This window comes from Onychostruthus taczanowskii, unplaced genomic scaffold (genome assembly GCF_017590055.1).
Source record: "Onychostruthus taczanowskii isolate IOZ18803 unplaced genomic scaffold, ASM1759005v1 scaffold19, whole genome shotgun sequence".
Taxonomy (NCBI): Eukaryota; Metazoa; Chordata; class Aves; order Passeriformes; family Passeridae; genus Onychostruthus; species Onychostruthus taczanowskii.
The window spans coordinates 1,806,379-1,829,252 of record NW_024499128.1 but is presented as its reverse complement, the minus strand read 5'-3'; the positions used below and the strand labels follow the sequence as shown (position 1 = coordinate 1,829,252).

The window sequence follows — 22,874 nt, the reverse complement described above, 5'->3', positions numbered from 1 at the left end:
AACATCAATTAATCAAGGTTCCAAACCTTCTCTAGTATTGAGAATTAGACCTGCCTTATTAACTACAAATAGAAAAATGGTATTAAAATTTGCATGAATTAAACTCAGAGCTGCAGAATATAGAAAGTGTCAGTTCATTTTCCTCCACTCACATGCTATCGAAATTTAAACAGTGTTTGTTCTGCCCACTGAGTACAACTTTGACTGGGAGAATTAAAAATAAATAAACACTCCACCTCCTATTTGTGCTGGCTCAAATTGTGGACCTGACCTGTGCTCAAGGTTTGGGGTATTTCTATATATTTGTGTTCCAAGAGGTAGCTGCTGCCTCAGAAAAACTCCTGGTAAAATATCCAGGCACCACCTGCACTAATCCCAGCCAAATACAATCACCAGTATTGCTCTGGTACCTTTGTGAATGCACTCTTAACATCACAAATAAAGATGAAATCAAAGGACATTTCATCCCTACCTAGCCAAACTTTTAAAAAGGCATCATGGAGTGTTCCAGAGCAGTGGAAAGAACAATCCACTGCTCCCTGGGGACCCTTTCGCCCTTGGCAAAGTAATTTCTCCTCTTCTTGCTCTGTTTCTGTAAGTCACAGGGAATGGAATGGCACCCCCTTCCACTGGCAAACACAAAAAATCCTTGGTTCTCAGAAGAAAACCTTCAGTGCTATCTGCAAATCCTTGTTTTTCACCTCAGAACAGTGCCTTTCAGGGGACCAGATTGGCTTCCAGGGACTTCCACCTGGGGTCAGGGCAATGCTGGTTAGATAATTACCTCTGCTTTTCCCTTGTGAAACAAATTAATCCTGCATCCCCAACTGCCTCCTGGCTTTGAGCTAAAGGTGATGGCAATAGTTATTAGGAAATAGTCTCATTGCACACCCCGAGCACAAAAATCTGCCTTATTCTTGCCTAGCAAGTTAAAAAAAAAAAATATTAAAACCCATACATGTATATTTTGGCATGGATTCTCTCCAGCTGCAGTATCACAGGTGTAGAATCCTGAGAAGTTCAGAAAACCTTGCTGTGAGCAGTAGGACTGACTAATGGCCATGGTTAAACCATGACCCAGGGCCTTCTGGAGCTGGTGGTGACAGGGTGTGGAAGGGTCGCATTTTCTGAGCCTTCCCACATTTTAGGTGTGGATTGATGACTGACATATTCTGAAAACACTCTTTATGACAATGGTAATAAAAAAAAAAAAGGAACAGATTTAAGATAAAGCAGAGCTATTATTCTAACTGCCTATTTCTGAGCCTGTTACTATTTTTTGCTTCATTCCATGGAGTGTATTTTCTTATTTTCACAGGTGTCAATCTTCATCTAAGAACTTCTATATTTGCTGGCAGCCAACTTTAATTCTCTTTTAATGACTTTTTCTCTTAGTGAATCAATACTTAATTTTAAAAGGTCTTCCTTACTTCCTAATAATCTCCTTTATTTTTCCTACTCAAAGGCACATTTAAAAGGGAATTCAATAGCTCAGCTATTTCAGAAGGATTATTACATTCCATATAGAATTATATTAAATATAGAATATATTATATTACATCTAGAATCATAGCTGTTGATTTTTCACTTTAGACTGTACTTCCCACCTATTTTTTTATTCCTAATCTCTTCTATTCCACTGGTTAGTATTGAGCAGCTCTGGATATTTGCTGTTCTTGGTTCACCCTGCAGTTTTTACCCGACCAGCATCTTTTTGTGTCTCCCCTCCCTCCCTTCCCCTAAATCTGTGGTTTCTCTCACCAGAGGCTCTGTTGATCCCAAGTTCTGCAAAAAAATAGCAGAGTCCATCAGTTGCTTCCCAATGTGATCAGAGCAGGATGAAACCACTCTGATGTACCCATTAATGCATATTTTTGATCTGGCTTTTCACTATTGTGTGCCTCTTGTTTTGCTTTCTGTGGTATTTCTAAGTCTCCTTTCCCTCCAATCTACCATTAAACCCTACAATGTTTAAATGCTTTTTCTCCTTTTTTCACAGAGCATTTGTCATTTCACAAAGCTTCAGCTTTGCACTTAAAATGAAAAGCTAGTGGAACTATGTCATAAACAATTGGGATTTAATAAATAACTTGGTCTGCTGCAAACTGCTGCACTAAGAACTAATACACTGTGAATTTTAAGGTTTCATTTGATTTATGCCAGTTCTTTCTATCTCTCTCTCCATTCCCCGCAAATGCTATATATGCAAGGCAGCACAAATGTGAAGAAAAATTATTTATAAAATAAAAAAGATTTGTATATTATAAAGAAACTAAATTTCCAGAAGAGTGTTTTAATTCTGTCATCTGCTATAAAGATAAACATTCTGTTGCATTAAGAGAACTCAGATATGCAATCAGAAGTAAGAGATTGCAACTGAGTGAAAACCAGTGTAGTTATTCCATTCCCTAATGCACACAACTATTGCAGACAACAGAACTGGGGCTATACTAGAAATTACTAATTTATTCAATATCTTTCTCATTGAAATCACCCTCCATTTGGAAACAAAACATTAAGGTCTGTGAGAGGGTGTGAGGCTACTTAAAAATAATAATGTCACTCACCAAAGATTTATTAATAATCACCAATAACAATGTCAATCACTAATGAGGTATTCCTGCCTTTCAGCAGCAGTGGGTTCCAAACCTGCAAACTGCTCCAGTAACATTCAGTTCCCACCTATTCTCTCACCCCAAGCCCTCCTGGGAAGGATGTCTTGCAACCCTGCAGATTTCTGGACTGGTAAACTGAGCAAAATGGATGTCAAAGTCTTGACGGTTTAAGGAAAATTGGAAACCACACTTGAAGAAATTCCACACTGCAACGTGTGTCCTGTACGGCTCAAAAACTGGGCAGCAGCGTGTTGGGTGAGATCAGAGCCACTTACTTGGCTTGAGCAAACCCTTAGCCAGGGGGTGATTCCTGTCTTGTAAAAATATCTTACTGATAACATCACTGACTACATAAGTACATAGGGAGAGGACTTTAACTCTGGCTGATTTATTTTAAATGTTTTTAAGCTGCACAAATGAATTTTCAGATAAGGATCAGCCTTTCCACCTCCATCAGAAAAACAAAACCTACTTCATCCATAAATAGAAATTGTCTTCCTTCTTTATATAAAACTTACTGACAAAAATCTGTTCCCTTGGGAATAGTTCTAGAAGATTGCTGATAACGAACATAAGGGATGTTTGCTAGCATTGCCTATTTAATTTTTAATATTGATACAAATTTCAACTCATCTGTCTCATTTTATCTCAAGTGAAACAGTACAAGTAGGTTACAGAAAGTTGTCTGGTGAAACAAAGATGATACCTGCAACTTAGAACCAGATTGCCTTATTAAAAGAATAACAAAAGTAAATATTGCTTACTATCAGTGAAATATTTTATATCTACACATCAGGTATAAGAATTTTAGAGGAGTGAAATTTGACCTCAACCCCCTGAAACCTCTTGCACACTCAGACATATGGAGACTCTTTGCGCACATTCAAGATAAAAAAGTTGGCAAGAAAACACAATGTATGAACACTTGAAAAAAATAGGAAAAAAAAAAGTAAAAGTATTGTTTAAGATGAAATTGGTGAGCAAGTAGGTGCATGGATAATGCTGGATCCAGGACTATGAATCTTTCCTAACAAATTAGCCACTTGTATTGTGAGCAGTCTCTACCCATCTCCTTTAAACTAAAATTAGTGGATTTTAGAAGTGCAATTTTTGGCTGTCAACTTAGATTACAGACAAACATTGCCATGTCTTAAACTTATATGCCATTAAGCTCCACTATCACCATGGCACCTACATATCCCCAGTGTTGGCTGGATTTGGGAAACCTGCATCTCTCCATGAAGTACTTTCATACTTCAAGTATTTATAATACTCAGCTTGCCTTGATATTTTTAAGAGCTTTTGGGGATTTGCAAAATAATGTTTGTGCTTTGCTTTATTTTTTCTTTGAACTTCAATTACGAAGGGAGACGCCCCTCCACACACGCACACAAATTTTTCACATCTTTTGCATTCATTCAGCATTTGATTGAAGAGTTAATTCAGCTCCACTGAACAATGATAGATGTAATGAACAGAAAGGTCTTCCAATGTGAGAGATATTCTTCTGAATTCTTTCTGACAGGCAAGGGATGGTAAATAGACAAAACAGAGTCAAGCTAGGCAGCAAACTCGTAAAAAGAATGACTCTGGTAATGTACAAGGACAGCATGCACATCAATGAATACTTACATAAATGTCTGCACCATAAAATCCATCCTGGTATACAACACTGCAAGGATGCACACACAAAGAAAAACATCCATATTAGTGCATTTCCACATGCAAATGCCACCAACCCCTGCACAGCTGAGGTTAGTCTGTCACAAGAACAGAGGGGAGGGGGAAGGAAGGCACTCTTCACATTGGTTAAGGAGGTTGGTAGTAATTATCAGAAGTGAATCTGTACCAAATACATCATCTTATCAAGTGAGCCAAATGCTTAGTCAAAGGAAGGCAAAGCATGGCAGGATTGGATAAGACTTTTGATAAAGTTTGGGGGCTTTTTTTCTTCCCCTGTTTTTAGTTTTAAGAAGCCACATATTGACAGTGTTTTTTCTTTCCTATAAAAATTTTCAGTGGGCCAATCTTACATCCAGTTTCAACACCTTTGCAAAAACCTAACTCTTGATGCACTGCTTTCTCATCCTGCAAGTATGCTGACCCTCTGAAATAAAGGGTCACCTCTTATTATTAAGATGGCAAACAAAACACAGCCTAAGTTGAAATGGTGAGAGGAGGTGGTGAAATAATTACACTGGTGGTGTTCTACCCACTGGGTCAAATCTCAATATTCAGTCTACACAGAGGTGAGAGCTACTGCATTGTTGGCTCGATGCACATTACCAATACTGACAACTGGTCTACTGAGAATTTCAGGGTGCTATTCTTTTGAAAAAAAAAAAAATTAACTTTGCCTACTTGAGCATTTTACAGCTTTTGCAAGCTTGCCACTGGTTCTGAGCTCCCCTGTTTTGGTTGGTTGGATACATTACTACTTCTCCCAGAAAAAAATGTGGCAACACTGCTGTTACCAGTTCACCCAGAGATGGTCTCATTTAGCTAAGATCAATCATCAGTGTAAAGACTGGAAGATTCTAAACCCTCCAGGATAAATGACACAGTATGACAGAGACGGCTTAAATGATTACACTAAATAAAACTCCAACTGCACAACAGCGGCCTAACAATTACACCCATTAGGTCATTCCTGCAATTTTGCATCCATTTAGCAGTTCTGCAACCTGAAATGTCTATTTCCCCCATCAGAATCAACCCAAGCTGTTTCAAGGGCTAAATATGTGAGCTAATAAAACAATAAAGATTTTTTGCAACAACATTTTCAATTTAGGAATACTATTATCTAGGAATAATAGTTATTACCAAGTTGCTAACCTAAGCCATTTTGTAATTCCAACAAGAATTTTGGTGTCAGAAATATAACTGACCTATTGAGGTCATTGACCAAACCCCACAGGGCTGAGCTGGTATGGGTCTAACTCTGAATCACCTGAGAAAATCATAAATATGCACACAACAACAAGGATTAAAACCACACTGATGATAAAAGTTTGCTGAGGAATAATAACAGGTGAAAACTCATCTCCTCCTAAATCAGAGTGTCTGCCATTTGTCTCAGTAGGGTCAGAACTTTACTCATACATTTTTCTATTTATTATGTCTGCAGAGCAAAATATGTAAAACCTGGTCCACACTGGCAGCTTTCAGAGAGGTTGTTACTTACACTGCAGCATACCTTTATTTTGGTTAGGATACTCTGATTATTTTAAAACTCTCCATGTTTTTCTTTACCTGTTTGCACATAAGAAATAAAGCATTCCACACGACTGTGAGGTAGGAGCACACAACCATGGACAGCATGGAAGGACTTGGATGAGATGACACACAAAGAATACTGAGTTTACTGTGACTCCACAGCCCCAGCCCTCAAAACCTGGTCTACACTGGCAGCTTTCAGAGAGGTTGTTACTTACACTGCAGCATACCTTTATTTTGGTTAGGATACTCTGATTATTTTAAAACTCTCCATGTTTTTCTTTACCTGTTTGCACATAAGAAATAAAGCATTCCACACGACTGTGAGGTAGGAGCACACAACCATGGACAGCATGGAAGGACTTGGATGAGATGACACACAAAGAATACTGAGTTTACTGAGTTTACTATGACTCCACAGCCCCAGCCCTTGGGTGCTCACATCCCTGTGCCACTCCTGCTGGGGATGGGGGATGAGCTGGGGGAAGGTGATTTAGGTCCTGCCTCTGTTTATAACCATCTAACTGCACTTCAATAGCAAATTAAATTCATTTTCCAAGTCAAGTCTGTTTTGCCCATGATGGCAATTGGCATGAAATGTCCCTGTCCTTATCTCAACCCAAGAGCTTTTCCATCCTCCTTTCTCCCCCTGTACTCTTGAGAGGGGGAAGGAGAGCACAGCTGGGTGAGGGTCTGGCAGCCAGCCCATGCCAACCCATCACTGTACACTCCAACATCCTGCTCTCCATTACTATTAAACATTGCTGTTCAGAAAATAATGCTTCTGAGAAAGCATGCATCAGACAGGGAAACTTTTTTCTTCCTCCTCTTGGTGATCTGTGGATACACAGCAAAGATGAACAGGGGCTGATAAATGTTTCATTCCTAAGTGCAGCCGGTTGTAATCTTGGACAGGTTCATTCATCCACCCCAGTCTTCCTTCCAGTCATGTACAGACAGAAACTTATTTTGAGTTCTAAATGAAACCACTTCATAAATACTATGCTGAAAAACGTACCCATCACTAAAATGAGACATATATGCATAACTCCATCATTAGACACGGCCAATATTAAGATGAAGTGACAGAATCAGGCAAATGAGTATAACAGTCCCAAGCAGGACTTGCACTACAAAAAAAATCAGCTGATTTTATCTTATTTCCTCTCTATGATCTTGCATTATACCAGTGATATTAAATAAAAACCCTTCTGCTTCTCCTGAAGTCTGAGAAAAAGTAATTCTTCACACTTCCATAGATTTTTCAGAGAATATTTCCTCTATTCAGAGTCCTTGTCATTTGTTGATTCCTGATTGAATCTTACTAGTAGAGTCAAATTTATTTTCTAACAGCACCCTTCATGAAAGTACAAGGTGTAAACCACCAAGAACTAAGTTTTGCTTTTCCTTCCTTTAGTATATAAATTTCCAAGGGGTTTGTTTGTTTGCTAGTTTTTGGGTTGTTTTTTTGTTAATTTGATTTAATTTGCTTGGTTTATCACCCCTTTTTCTCTCTCTGAGGCTCTAGGCAGAAAACAAAGGGGATGTCTTGAGCATGGGAAGAGACTGAAGGCATCACACAGGGACCCATCTTAAACCAGCTCCTTTTACACTTTATATTTTTAAAAAATTATCCTGGTAGGCAGGTAAGTCTATTGCTCCTTGTAAAACAGCACAGGGTTTTAAATAGCCACATTACTGAAATCTGAGTTACTTGACCCAAGGAATGGTGTTAATGTGCTTCCTGAAGGAATTAAAAAGAACAAATTTGGGGGATTTATTCAGCTGTTTTTGATTATTTTATTGTGCTAAGGAAAACTCAGAGAAGTGAGAAATCTTGATTTAATAAGAAAATGTGCATCTAAATAACACCATATGTGGCAATCATTTCCTGAAAGTATTTTTATCTAAATAGGGAAATCTTTCCTCATCAGATATTATACATCTGACTTCATTGGGTTTAGCTCCCTTATTTAAGTCTCTGTGTCTTATAATTACTTTTTGTAACTATATTAACACAAACTCTCTACTAGTTTAGATTCCACCTTTATAATATCCTGGGAGAACTACATCCGTCTTCATTATCATTTTTCTGTCCTCATCTTTCAAAAGGATTGAGTTGAATAATCTATCAATGACATAAAAAGACAGTCCCCGATTGCACAAAGCTCAGCTGAGAAACTTCCCAGCAGCTGAGGATGCATGGCCACACAGCTGGTGATCCACACCTGAGCACACCTGTCCTGCCCAGGGCAGCACGCCCAGCGTGGTGGCTTCAAGGGAACAAAGGGGCAGCACTCCCCTGATCTCCTGCCTGGCCACAGCAATGGTCACAGCTCACCATTGCCTCTCCAGGACAGCTACAAGAAAGCAGCTGAGGAACAGCCATTCTCTGTTTTCTGGTTGCTGGGGGGGTTACCCTCACTGTCCAGCTCCTGGTCTGGAAGTCACCTCTAACGTGAACCCTTTATCTGCAGCCTTCATGAGACAAATGAGAGAAGAGATGCAGCTACAGCCTTATTTAAACCAAAGACAGAACTAAATCAACACTTTTCCACGCTCTAATTACAGAGTTTTAAGTGCTGTAAACATCAAACTGAAGCTCTTTTAAGAGGCAGTTCCAAATTTTTAGAATGTTCTCTAATTCCAGTTTCTTGCCTTTCCAGTTTCAACAGTTTCTGCCATGGACAAGTTACATTTTCTGCTTTCTGATATTGACTGAGGGCATTGCTGCAGAGAACAAAGCTGCAGACATAATCAATATATGCTGGCAAAACCCATTTTTTGTTCCAACAATTCCACATATACACAGAGTCCAAAGTAAGAGGAAGTTCACATGAGCCCAAGGAAATATAGTGGGAAAAACCCATAACAAGCCCAGTAGATGTAGTAGCTGATACTAATGTTCTTAAATTTAGAATTCAGAATAAGGGCTGGAAAATGAAGTTGTATTTTCATTTTGAATCAGCGAACAAGTAGCACTTGAGAATGTTTATTTTAACAAGAGGAACAGTTTCTGAATAGCCTCTGTTATTTCTCCTCCACATTCCCCACAAATTCACAATTCTATTTAGGGTTGGGTTTGGGGTTTTTTTTAACTGTTCTTTTCAAAGAAAAGCATATTGCTCTCCCCTGCTTTCCCAGGAAAGACAGCAGAGGAGGAGATACAGACTGAAAGCTAATTGTCAAAGGAGCAGAGAGGGAACGTGAAGACAAAGTCATCACACACTAAACTTGTGAGAATTTAAAGCAAAGGATGCTGAAACAGAAAGTTTCCTCATTAGTTTCACTACTCCTACTATCTACTACTGCTCTACTACCAGACATACCATGACTTTGGGTTTTCTTGACAACAAATTAAAGATCCCTTGTTTCCCTCTCCTGCTGCACCATTTTGAGGTTAAGCTCCCCATGCAGTGCAGACTTCCAAACTCTATATTTTAATTTCAGTATTCTTACACAAACCAAGATTTACTCCCCATTTCAATGTCAGGGGGGTTTTACGATACATACATTAATTTTATGTAGGTTTAAGTAAGCTGCAAATTTTCATATTTCAAGGTATTAGAGATGATGCCACAGATGCTAAAAGTGAAGTAATTTCTGTGAGCTAATAAACAAGGTGCTATCTCAAGGAATTGTGAAATGTCTCACTCAAAAGTGAAGGATTTAATTAATTTAATTTAATTAATCTATTAATTACTGGGGTAGTGCCATGTATCTCATGAACAGTAATTCCATTTTTAAACGAGACATTTTAAAGCACATGTGCTAATCTTTGATTTATAAGAAAATAATGGCCTTAAATATGGTTATACTCATCAATTTCCCTGGGACCAAGCAAAGCCTGTCTGCTGCTCCCCAGTGAGTGGGAGGCACAGGAGAAGACACCTTTCACTAGGAACCACCATAACTCATCCTGCCACATGACCTAGAGGTAGATCAAGGACTAAGGTTAATGAAATAAAGGAAAATTAAAGGTGGCAACTGCAATCTTCAGTTTTATATTTTGCAACTACACATAGGTTCTTTCTTGAAATATTTTCTAATTAAACATTGATGGATTTTAAGGTAAATTTATTATTAAAATTATATCTGTCATTCTAGAAAATGTGTAATTTTTTTTTAATGACTGAAAATACTTAAGTATAAAACTGTTTACTTGGTTGTAAGGCTGGGTCCCTTCCTTGAGTGAAAAATAATAAATTGCTACTAAATAGATTGCAAAGCAGCATTCAAATCTTACTCCATTTTTCTTATCAACAAATGATATTCCAAGTTATTTGCTTCCTTCTCTGAGCTGATTCATTCCCTATGATCTCTTTACTATCTTAGTAATTTTCCTTGACTTCTATTCACGTTGTGACCAAAAACCACATTCTCATAACTTATTTTCATTGATTAAAGATTTTTTTTTTCTGATGGGAATTCCTTATTGCTTCTTTGATGGATCACAGGATAGACTACGTGAGGAGAGAACAAAGAATCACTCAGCAATTCCACGTTACACTCTTGTATCAGTGATGATATCAACATGAGCTCTAATATGCCAGGACAAAGAGAAGATGGGAAAATAAAGCTTTATCATCCCAGCTGTGGATCAGTGCAACAGAGATCTGTAAAATTTCTGTACTGACCCATGAATTACAAAATGGGAAATTCAGAAAGCAGGGCCTTATTGGAAAGCATGATGGAGAAACTTAAATATCTGAACTAAGACCTATGTGATTTAAGACAGGGCTTAGTAATTGAAACCTTTTGCAATGTCAAATTATGTTTGGTGGCAAGGTGAGCCCTAGATTAGCAAGGGTTCCTGACAGACGCCAGAACAAGATGATGTGACAATGCAGGGCTCCCTCTGAAGCCAGATTTGGCAGGAGCACGAAGGGAATGAGCTCCAGCCAGCCTGTGCAACCACCCTGCAGAGCAGTGTGAGTGCTGAGCTGAGCTCCTGGAAACCAGTCCAGTTGGAGCACTGCTGGACCTGCCTGCAGAACCTCTGCACTGACTTACAGCAGAGTTCCCTGTGCTTACACATCTAACTTACTGCTAAAGGTGCTGGCAATCAGCAGTACAATTACATACATGTGCTACTCTTGGAAATGGAATTCTTGCTGCTGAGTCACTGAACTAATTATAGTAATGTGTATACCACCACACACATATACACATAGAGCACCCACATGTGGCCTCTTAAATTTATGTTACTTACTCGGTAGAAAGTATTTACTCATTTTGCAAATACTAAGCAAAAAGTGTTGTCCAATTCAAAAACTATCACACACATCTGGTAATTATTTTTACACATACGTTTATGACTTCGTATTTAACTAAAGTGTGATGTCATCACGAAATTGAGTGGCCCACCTTGTTATCTCACTACATATTGCACTCTGTGTTCAAATTTCAGAATTTACTTTTAAACAAGGTAGAGATGGAGGGTCCACTTTCTTTAGATGCAGTATCCATGTGGCAGCTGAGGAATTCTGATTGTTTGCATCTTTGCCATGTACAAATGCCTGGACTGACTAACTGAGAGTATGGCAGCAAAAGGATAACTTTGGTGGGACACCATCATTGCCCAAAGGTAATTCAGACAAACTTCAGCAAAGTGTCTTCCTCCAGTAGTGGTAATACTATTTTTCTTAATAAACTACACAAAACACTCAAATAAATCAACAGAATACACTTACAAAATAACCTGAATCTGTGGCATGATTTTTACAGTAGTTTTTATGTCTTATTTCTTTGGGATAATAACTGCCCAATGTGACAGAATGGTCAAACTGCCTGTGTAAATAAATCCCTGAAAACTCAGGCCAAAGGCTGACTGATGAGATTAGCAAATTTGTCTGGAAAAAAGGTGCTGCTTTTGGCTTAATGGAAGCGAGGTTTACTGAGACTGGGAACTGGTGCAGAGCACCCATCACCTACTGGAATGGAGCAGGGGGGCAGGGGTTGTGCTGGCAGCTCCTGCACAAGGGACATCCCCAGTGGGAGCCAAGGAGCTGCTGAACAGGATTTCAGTGAGGGCTGGGAAAGAAAGAGAGAGAGAAAGAGAGAGCAATCACCTTCTCTCACTGCCTGTGCCAACCCTTCCTGACCCCTTCCCACAAAGATCCAGTGGCTCTACAGAGAGGTAGATCAAATCAAGTTTTTATGACAAGATACTCCTCTGGCCTAGGATCTGCCATGTTTTCTGATTTTACAGATTTCCTAATTTCTTGACAGCTGAAAATCTTTTGTTAAGGTTATTAGGGTTTTTGTGTTACATGCAGCATACAAAGCCGTTCTGTGTCAGTCTTTGCAGAGCTACAGGAAAAATTGTTTCTTCTTTCTTTCCCCCAAAAATACACATAAAACCCAAACAATCTTCTGAAACAAAGAAGATTATGGAGTTACTAGAAATTAATACTAAGAATTCCTCTTCCTGGCTCCTCAGTTTATTACTTGGTTTTAGTAAATGCAGGTTACTGAGAGCAAAACCTTAAGGCATTTTTTAAGCAAAAGTACACAAAACCCATGGTCCTGAGAGGAGCACCCCAGATTTCTATCAGATGGGAACTAGAAAAACTAAGCAAACTGCAATTTAAAAAAAAAAAGTATAAAAAAAAATCCAGCACTAAGCCTTCAGGTGCAGAGACAACTTTCAGCAGGCGATTTCAAGAAAAAGAAGTTAACTCGATCCAACCTCCTTAATAACCAGATGTTTGCAATCATCAAAAATATACCTTTAGCCGAAACAATCTCCCCGTTCCAGAGCATTCCGTTTGCGGGAGCATTTACATAACAATATGTGACATCTGAAATGCTTAAGGCCACCAAGCATGGCAGTACAAATTACAGTCATTTTTCAAGCCGCTGTGCGAGGCGCCGGTGCCGGGCAGGCACGACCCGCATGCAGCAGGGCTGGGAATGGTGCCCAGGCTCCCAGGATCCATGCTGAGCCAGAGGTGAGGGAAGCAGAGCTCCTTACCCGCCGTAGGCTGGGATGGGAGGAGGGGGAGCTGCCGCTCGGAACGTGTTGTACACCGTGCGGCCTCGGCCTCGTAAGTGGGCACCTCTGTACGCGGCGGCTGCGGTCGCAGCAGGGTAGGGAAATCCTGGCACTGCAGAGGGAAAAAAAACAGGGGTTAGTCTGTAGTGTCCACATTCTGGAGCAGTCCGGAGTTGTGATGGTGTACAAGCTTGCCTGTAGCTGGACGAGGGAGTCGCCAAAGGGTTTTAGCTCATCTTTTCACACAAACCTCTGTGTGCAAAGAGCAGGCGGCAAACTGGGAATTTGGATGGCAGCGTCATTTATGGCTCTGAGTTTCTCAGAAGACACTAATGAAAAGAGTGTTGACTGGTTCAGCCAACACTACTACCAGGGGACTCCCAAGGTCCAAGTTCAGGCTCAAATTTATAATGTCAGAGATATTTGCATCACATTATTGGATCTGTCTTCTAAAGTCAGCCCTGTTTTGAGTAGGGGTGAGACATCAGAGACTTAGGTGACCGCAAGTCATCTAAATTATCCAGTGATATTGCCAACTGAACAGAGCTTTGCTGTTGTTCAAGAGTTGGATTATTAACCAGTTCTTAACTGTGTAATAAATCAAAGAGTTTTTCCTCTCTTTGGCTTTTTTTGGGGCTGCAGCATGCACATAACAGTACCTTTCAGTCCTTCAAAGGACTTTGAATCCACATAATATTCAGACCAAATAGAAATCACTTAATCATATAACAAAAACATTAACTCAGACATTTTTATATTGTCATTGGATCTGTGAACATTAATTACCATTCCATGTGAGACTTGAAATAATTTGATCAGAAATTGAACAGTAATATAGTATTAGAGGCTTTCCTTTTGTAAAACTTCTCTCGATAACTTTTTAATTGAAAAAAAATAGTAAAACTCCAAAACAAAAAAACAGAACTTCTGACTTCTCTGCCAGTTTTTTAAGCAGTGCTTCATTACTTCATTTCTCCTTTGTACATATGTTGCATGTCAATGTTAGAACAGGTATGAATGAATTAATCAGTGAGACAGATGAAATCAAAGCCAGCTCTGTTGGCATCAGGTTACATCAAACGTACTTCAGTGTAATTTTTTTTCAGTATGTAAATAAAAAAATGAAACAAATATTGCTTAGCAAAGCCCTAATAAAAAGCAAGCAAATGGAAATACTGTTGTATAACGATTTTCAAATCTGAAATATTGATTTCAACCCTCAGTTAGCATAAAATTTTAAAAGAAGCCTTGAATTTGAAAAAAGAAAATGAAAAAATTCACAACTTTTAGGCCTTGCTGGCTGAATATGTGAAAGTAAATACTGTAATTATGGTGATTTCTCTATTACTGCTCTACTGCTGCACTTTGGGGCTTTGCTAGGTCCATCTCTTTGACAAAAAGGTTACACAGTAATTCTGCAAAGATTTACATGCCTGTGATACAACATAAACCAACCTTATGGCAATGCAAATAAATTAGATAGGTCTTAGAAAGTGCAAATACCGTATTTTATACAGAATATAAAAGCAATGTGTCAAAATCATAAAGATGAACTTGCAGAACTGGATATTCTGTTGATAACTTTGCAAGCAACTGCATATAGGAATTCTTAAATGAATTGTACTGGAAAACATTTATTTTGAGGAAAAACAACATATACATCACCTATGTGAAATCTGAATGCTGTAAGCACTTTTGCATATTCAACAAGACTGAGTATTGACCCGTGTAAATAGAGTAGTGACAGAGTTATGATCTGCTGCTGGAACCATGAAACTTCTGTCCTTTTCCTTTCCAAGTAAACAGACTTGTATAAAAACTAATACAATATGCAGAGGAAAATGCAAAATACAGTTTTACATAATGTTCAAAGAACTACAGACCTACACACTCCCTCCAGTCTAACAAGTTTTCTTTTCTTTCTTCATCCAGCTTTTGCTCCTTTCCAGTTACAGGTGGAGGACTGGATGGAGAACTGATCTAATCCAGGGCAGTTATCTTTGTGTAAGAGTGACGTTCAGCTGCAGTCTGCCTGCCTTGGAAAAATCACTCCTTTCCAACTAATAGGCTTTGCTAGAAGTAAGTTTCTCCAATAAATTGATTGTTAATTTGTGTCTTAAAAAAAAAAAATAAGGGCAACTAAATAAAAACCCAACACACCAGTGCCCAGAAGAGTTTGCTTAAGCAAATGAGTGGAAATGGATTTGAGAGAATGACCAGGAAAAACTGATATTTGAAATGGTGGACATGTTAAATGATAAAGCGTAGCCTTTAGGGACATTCTTAAACTGTCAAAATCAAGAGACATTTCACTGACCTAAATGGCAATTGCCAAAAATAAAAGAAAAAAATCAGTAAGACAACCTTAAAATTTCTTCACTTGCATCTGCAGTTTTCTAAATATTGATAGAAAACACACTTTCACAACAACAACAGAAGTGATAGAGAAAATCCAGCAAACTCAGCCTAAGCTCCAGCAATGTCAGATGTAACACCATTGTGGGCTTCCAAGACATGGTCTGGAAGTCCTGCCCAGAGTTCTATCCCAGTAATTAATTCTTTGTAATGAACATCTACGTTTGGCAATATTTCCAGCAGTTGTTCTTTTAGGGTCCTAAGCAATAATTAAAACCAACTGGAATTGTTGGGAGACACCGAGGAAATGCCTTTGTGAAAGAATGAACCTCCAGCGTGGTTTGTGAACATTTTTTCATTTGAATTGTACCATTCAACCCAGCTTTCACACAGACATATTAAGATACATATTTTGCAAAAATTGAGCATTTATCCTAAATTCTCTTTATTCTTCATGACAGTCACATATTGGAAAGAATTACAAGGAGGACCATTGATCTCAATCTTTGACAGTGAATGCTTTCCACAAATAAATGCACTGGAAAAGCAGAGTGTCCCACCAACGAATGAGTCAAAAATAACTTTTTTTTTTTTAATTATATTTTTATGAGAAAGAAGGCTTTCTCTTAACAAAAAAAGAAAAAGGAAGAAAACAGAAATAGCAGGGAGAGTCACTTAGTCCATAAGAATTTACCAAATCCAAAACCTGTAAGGAAGGCTCAGCAGTCAGGGGAGACAAGATAGTGATTTTTCAAATAATTTTCAAAGGATCTGCAATTGAAAGGAGTTTGAATGAGTAGCCTGAAGTAATGTAATTGTTTTGCTATGCATTGCTCTCTTAATAAAGTCACAGAGCATGAAATGTCTAAAGTAAAGCAAAGCACTAAAAAACTTAAGATAAAATTAGTGGAAGGCAGAGCAGTGAGGTGTAGTTCTGTCAGGAAGAGGATCAGACATGATGCAAACTAAATATGGAACTAAGAGTGGAGTTGCAAGGCCTTACAATCAAGTGAGGTCTAACAGTTGAGTTTATTCATAACAGAATGATATCCATCCCAAAAATTGATTTGGGTCCATCTGAAAATCAGAGTATCTGAAAACACACTTTTTATTGGCAGGTAGTAATATTAGAGATTGAGATTGGAGGTAAAATAATCAACAAGTTTTGTTGCCCTGGATTTGAGTTCAGAAAAAAATTCCATAATGCTCCTTCAGCCCAGCTGAGAAATCAGATGGGTAGGAATATGCAATAAGCACAGAATTTATTTTGCCACCAACTTTTTTAATATCCTCACCCCAAAATAACCAACAGAAGTGGCAGCATTAGAACACAACTGAAGAATGGACTTCATAAAAAGAACTTTATGAAAAGGGCTGTCCCATCAGGAAGCATTAAATGCTATTAACCAGTCCCAAAAGTAATGAAGATAGTAGCCAGGAGGGGCAGAGGTTTTAATGACTTACAGTTTGTAGGTCAACCTTCCTTAATGCCTCAGTGTCAAGCTGCTGAAACCCAGTCAGTGAAAATGCTATTATAAAGGGGTTGAAAATGTGTTTGACTCTCAGCAGGGAAGCATCTGAGCCCACTTCTAAGCAAAAGTAGCTTAAATTCATCAAAGTAATTTGATGACTGGAATTCTTCTGATCTGTGACTGAGAAAAGGCAGATTTCTCCAAATGCATGTTGATGATAGGAGGTGATAACACGAGGTTATAAAAAAGAAAGACTTTTCTAAAGACAATACATAATCAAACATCAAGCCATCGAAAACAATTTACATTTTCATCTAATGGCCCCATCCATTCTATAGATATTCATTCTGCTGTTCAAATATGAATGAGACTAAAACCACAAAACACAGTCCCTGCAGTCACTCAGCAATTTAAATTTTTCAAGTTAAAAAAATTAGAGTATAAATAATATGCTGTGGAAATCCTTGGCTTTGCTTAATATAATTATCCAAAATCATACACATCATCTACTACAGCCTAAATGAAATTGTTTTAATAACATTATGCTGGTAAGATTTCTTCTTTACACTTTTTGTTCTATTTTTATACTTAGTGGGATACTATTTTAAAATGTATTATTACAATTAATCTTGTCTACAAAGTTTTCTCTTCTTACACTTTGTAAACATGGAATCATTGCCACTTCAGTGAACTTCAGTTTAGACCTCAAACATGAAATATGGCCAGCAAATTGCCACATTTAATCAAATAAAAAGGCCTTTGGAATTAACAGGATTCAGAGTAGTGTATCAGCAAAATTTAGATAACTAATGATTTTGTAGAAAAAGCAAATAGGAGCATAAGGAAGAAAAACTTAATCTTTGAGTTCACAGATGAAATTTAATCAAATCTTAATTTTTCCCTGAAGATGTAATATAAGCATTTGTTTCACTAATCTCTTATTAAATGAACACGACAGGGAGATGCACTTTGCAGGCACCGTATCTCAACGCAGGCCTGGGAAAACAAAGACTGAAGGAACAATGAAAAGCTTGAGTTCCCAAGAAGAGGAATATAACCTGGCAAAAAATACTTAAGGGTTATACACTGCGTATTAAAGTTTTAAAGCTTTGGGATAGATGAAAGAGCAGCAGATGCAAAAGACAACAGGGGGCAGATTTTGTATCAAAGCCATAAAAATATACAGCCACTTTAATGGGCAATTATTCTTCACATTTGTGCTGCGGTTTGAATTTGTATGAGGGTGCCATATGCCCCAAGAAAGGTGTGCCATCAAAATGGATGAGCAGATCTACCTCTCATCACTCCTAATCTCTCCTCCTCTGCACAGAGTAGCGGGTCATCTGCCACCAAGAGTTTGCAAATGTTTTATGGTGAAGAATTTTAATGTTCCGTCGTGTTTGAATCGGTTTATCGCTAATTTACTGCGGCACAGTTTAACTGCTAGAGAGACAGGGAGACACATTTACATCATTCCCATAGTTCAGGAGGATCCCCGTCGAGGAAACACAATAAATTTAAAACAAAGAGATATAATGGGTGGCATGCTGAGAAAGGCTAAGCAGAATAATCTATATGATATTATCTGAGATTTCAGGAACAGAATCAGCAGCTTATCCCAATGTGTGCTGTGCTCTCCCTTCACTGTAATAGTAATAAGTATTATTAAGTGGCATTCTTTGAATGAATTATAAACACTGTGCTAAAGAGGATTTGTTCATTTAAATACACAGACCAAAGCACACTGCAAGCAAAATGTAAGCTCTGTTAATACAGATTTAACAGGAAAAGGCTTTTAAATTATATATAAATATATGTATGTACACATACTTCAAATTCAGGGTAAAAACATCATCTTTAGAAAGTTCACAGTGTTTAAAATTACAGGCTGAAAATACATTTCTTCTGTCACTGTTGTGAAATGATTTTTCCTGGGATCTAGTTGTGAATTAACGGCATTCAAAGGAAATTTCCCATATACATCAAACACACTCACAACTGGTCACTTCTATTTCTTTCTTTCACAAGCTATTTATTTTTTGAACCATACTTAAAATTATAGACCAATTATTTCCTTACCATTGTAAAAAAATACATGCCAGTATTATACACTGTTGTTTAGGAGTGAATAAATCTGTATTTTGGAGAAACCCCTACTTACAGGACATTCTCATTTGAAATGCATTAAAAAGGAAAACAAAAATCTCTAATTAATGTACAAGTCTAATCACCATTCTCCACATGGAAGAGTAATTTTTCACTGTTCATTTGCTCAGTGTAATCTCAAAACTGACATAACAGAAAAGCAATGGCCTATAAATCTGCTCTCATTTGTTTCTTTAATATTCATATTCCATTGAACTACAGCTGCTTGTTGCTGCAGTCTATTACAACATGCAAAACTGTCGATAAAAATATTATGAAAGGCAAGATGTGTTTCCTCATGGCTCTGTGTGCCATTTATTTGGAAAAAAATAACAACAAATGACTCATGGATTGTCCCTTGGTTTGCTGCACGCTGAGCGATTAGTGATTAATTACCTTGCTGCAAATTGACATGGCACAAGGAAATTGACACAGCTCTGATTAATTAACTTTTTTATGCAAGACAGTTACTTACAAAACACTGCACACTGTAATTGAATCCCTTTACACAACACTACTGCATTAAGTTTCCTGTCAAATCCAAATTAGCACCAAATTTCACATAAATGTGGTGAAACTTTATTTATACTGTGATAAATGTAAATATTTCTAGAAAGGGGACAGAAAACTGCTTTAAAACACTGTTTTCAAATATTTCAGCCTCAGACATGGGAAGAATCAGATTTTTAGAATTTTCCATACCAAACCATAATCAAATGCACACAAAAAACCCCATAAACTAAAGATTTCAGTAAAAAATCAACCTATTATTTATTCCTACGTTAAATTATAGGAAGTCACTTAACTGTTCCAACAAAACTTTTCATCTGCTAATCCTGAAGTAGTTTTCAGATCTAATTGATCTATTATTTCAAGACTTTGATACACTGACTTCCTTGTAATTATTTAGATGGAACTATTCTTTTTGTTTCATCTGCTGTCATGTACCAATAAACAATCCACTACTGGTTTCTCTGTAAATGGCTACCATGACCCGCCATTAATTTATAACCTTCTGAGCCAAACCTTGATCCCCAAGCCTGGAAGCTCTCTCACCTTCCTGCCTAAGCTTTTTCCACCTGAGGGTGGCTGGTCATTGGCACAGCCACCCACAGGGGCTGCAGGATCTCCATCCCTGGAGATGTTCCAAGCTGTTGGAGCGTGGTCCTGGAGAGCCTGCTCCAGGCTCTGCTGCTGGAGCAGGGGTGGACAATATGTTCTCCAGGGTTCCTTCCAACCTCAGCCAACCTCAGAATCGGCCATTTGGTGATTCTGTGGTTATCAGAAATTCCCTTACACCTCACCCTTCTTTAACTGGATTGCATATGCAACCACCTGACACCACCCTAAGACATCAAGGGGTTTCCAAGAACAAGCAGAAGAAAAAGGGGGACATGAAGGGATACAAAGGAACAGGTAAGATGATTGAGAACTCTTTTTGTAAAGCTATGTGATGACACCAACCTACACCTTTAAGTTTAAAAAAAAAGCTATAACTGGTGGTGAAATTACCTATGATGTACTTAAAATCAAAATGAGAGTACTGCATAGCTGAAATTACAAATAGCTGAGGTACAAAGAACAGTTGGCTTTTCACAAAGGAAACAACTAAAACAGAAGGAGAAGCTCAGGAGGTAAAAAAGCACCCAGGCCACAAAGGAAAAGAATCAGTAGAGATCAGAGAAGACACGTTTGATTTTAAATTAAAGAACAATCTTCAAATATAGATGATCAAAGTGATCAATATCCTGTCTGGTGTTCCCAGTTATTGGACAGCTCTAAGTTTCAGGCAAATGGAAGAAATCCCCTGTGTCTAACAAAGCACCACTTCCAAGACAAAGGAAAAAGGCCATGGTTGTGGAAAGCTGGATGAAGAGTAGAACTGTTATAAAGAGAAGACAAAATTTAGTAATTTGAATGTTTATGAAAGTCAATTATATAGTGACAAGAAATACTGTTTAGATGACACAAGGATTCCTAAAGCTCAATAGAATTATTAAACTGTAAAAAGAACGCTGTCAGAATGCATTGGGAGCAATTTAGGCAGAAAGTAATAGAGGAAAAACCCAGCTGTTAACCTAATCCAAACCATAAAGGAAAGACTGTCAAAACAAAGAATTGCACCTGCAAAGTCATACTGATACTAAAAATGTTAATTCCTAAAAAGCACTTATTATCTGTGAAATTCAGGTTGAATTTTGCTGTACACAGAACAGCTCCAAGAGCCATGATTCAATAACAAAATAGAGTGACACTAAGGTGTGCCTTTATTTGAAACCAGATCTTACAGGCTAAGCTGAAAAGCACAAAATTAAGAGTTTGCTATCTGAGAGACAGGATGATTTAAGATGTACAGTCAACACTGTGGGTCTGGTAATAAAAATGAGTGACACCAGCAGAGAGGATGCAGAGCCAGAGAAGGTGGCACCCAGGACTGTGCTCAAAGGGCTCCGATGTACAATTGCATCTCGGAACACAATGCAAGATAATACTGAATGCAATTCTCACTAATTAAATGTAATGTACATAGTAAATGTAATTACTACATGTAATTCTCAGTATTTAGCTGCATCCTGAGAAGAGGAAGTCCAAACAGTCCTCTTGCCCTAAATCACAGGTTAGTCACCAGCAGCAGAACATCAAGGGAAGGCACCTGAGCTCCCAGCTGTCCTTGGGCACACACAAATCTTATTGTTTGAACTAAAGGACAAAGATATTCTCCACAATTTACTACCTTTCCAGCTATCTCCCACTACCCATGTGTAGGGCTGTGTATAAGTGGGAAAAAAAAGTCAGTGACACAATTCAGGACATGCTTGTCTTTCCAGAATTCCTAAGCCTGCTAGTTCAGGCACACTGCTCCAGCACAAAACAGACCAACAGAAGAATGAGAGTAAACAGCAAGACCCTGAAAAACACATTTGTGGGAGTGAAATGAAAGCCACGTTTACAGGCTTTGGACACACACAATGTATTTTTGTGATGACTTATGAATCAGTAATAATTTAAAATATGAATAGACAGGAGGTAAAATGAGAGTTATACTGAAAATTGTTGCAGAAAGACAATGTATACTAATACAGAACACCAAAAATGCTGTAGGAAGAATTTCAGGTAATGCTACCAAAAAAAATTTTAAAAATTAAAAAGCCAACAAAAAACCAAACAAAAACCCAAAAACAAAAAACCAACCCGAAACCAACCAACCAAAACAAAGAAACAAAAAGATACTAAAAAAAAACCCCAAAGAGGTTCTCTTTACAGTTAAAAACAGATGATACTGAAATCAATAATGTAATGCAATGCATATGAATACAGTTTTACTTATTTTTTAGATTTTGTACTATCTTTATCTTACTTGAAAATCAGTGGTGTTGTCCTGCATCAAAGCAAGGCCCAACACAATGGGACAGAACAGAGTACAAAAACCTTCTAAAGACATTTCAACATGAGATGACATCAACATTTCTCCACACTTCTGTACATCAGGGAGGGAATTATGGAAAGCCATTCCCTTCCTACTTACTATTGTATCTTCTTTATTTAAGCTTTCACTTAAACCCACTGTATTCAACACACAAAAGGGAAGGGCAATTGGCACATTTTTCCAGGTTTCTCCTGGGTGATTCTCTTCATAAATAAAGGCAATTAGTTCAGGAAGCACACCAAAAGACAGTTTGACCCCTAAATGTTCAATAATAAGGTTTTTGTAGCCTGGAAATCATATATGGGATTGCTCCTCTCAGACATATGCACACTTCCCTTTGGCAGGATTTTTGTACCCTCAGTCAGGAACTGCAGCCCTACAGTGGTTAATTTGGTTAATTAATGGCCCAATCACAGCCTCCTTTGCAGGGCTGCTCTACCTGTTTCCTACGAAGCAATAAGGAGCAGACAAAACCAGCAAGGTGTAAACACAATGCACTGATATATATTTTATTGGTGATGAGCTGACTTCTCATTCCAATTTAGCTCAAGAGAAAACAGACCAATTAAAAATTTAGTTTGCAGAACCTTTCTACGTTCAATTCAGAAATACTGAAGCACTGCCAATTATTTATCCCACATGAATAC

The 22,874-nt window shown here is 38.0% G+C and overlaps 1 protein-coding gene across 5 annotated transcripts in view; it reads right to left on the bottom strand.

Moving 5' to 3' along the window:
- Window positions 1-22,874, bottom strand: part of RBFOX1 (RNA binding fox-1 homolog 1) — a 1,146,709-nt gene that overhangs the window by 35,164 nt on the left and 1,088,671 nt on the right. For all 5 annotated transcript variants that reach the window (XM_041401522.1, XM_041401524.1, XM_041401523.1 and 2 more), the window contains 2 exons: window positions 12,808-12,940; window positions 4,248-4,287 (listed from right to left, as the gene is read on the bottom strand). In XM_041401522.1, coding sequence (XP_041257456.1) covers window positions 4,248-4,287; window positions 12,808-12,940 — 173 coding nt within the window. The remainder of the gene's footprint in view (window positions 1-4,247; window positions 4,288-12,807; window positions 12,941-22,874) is intronic.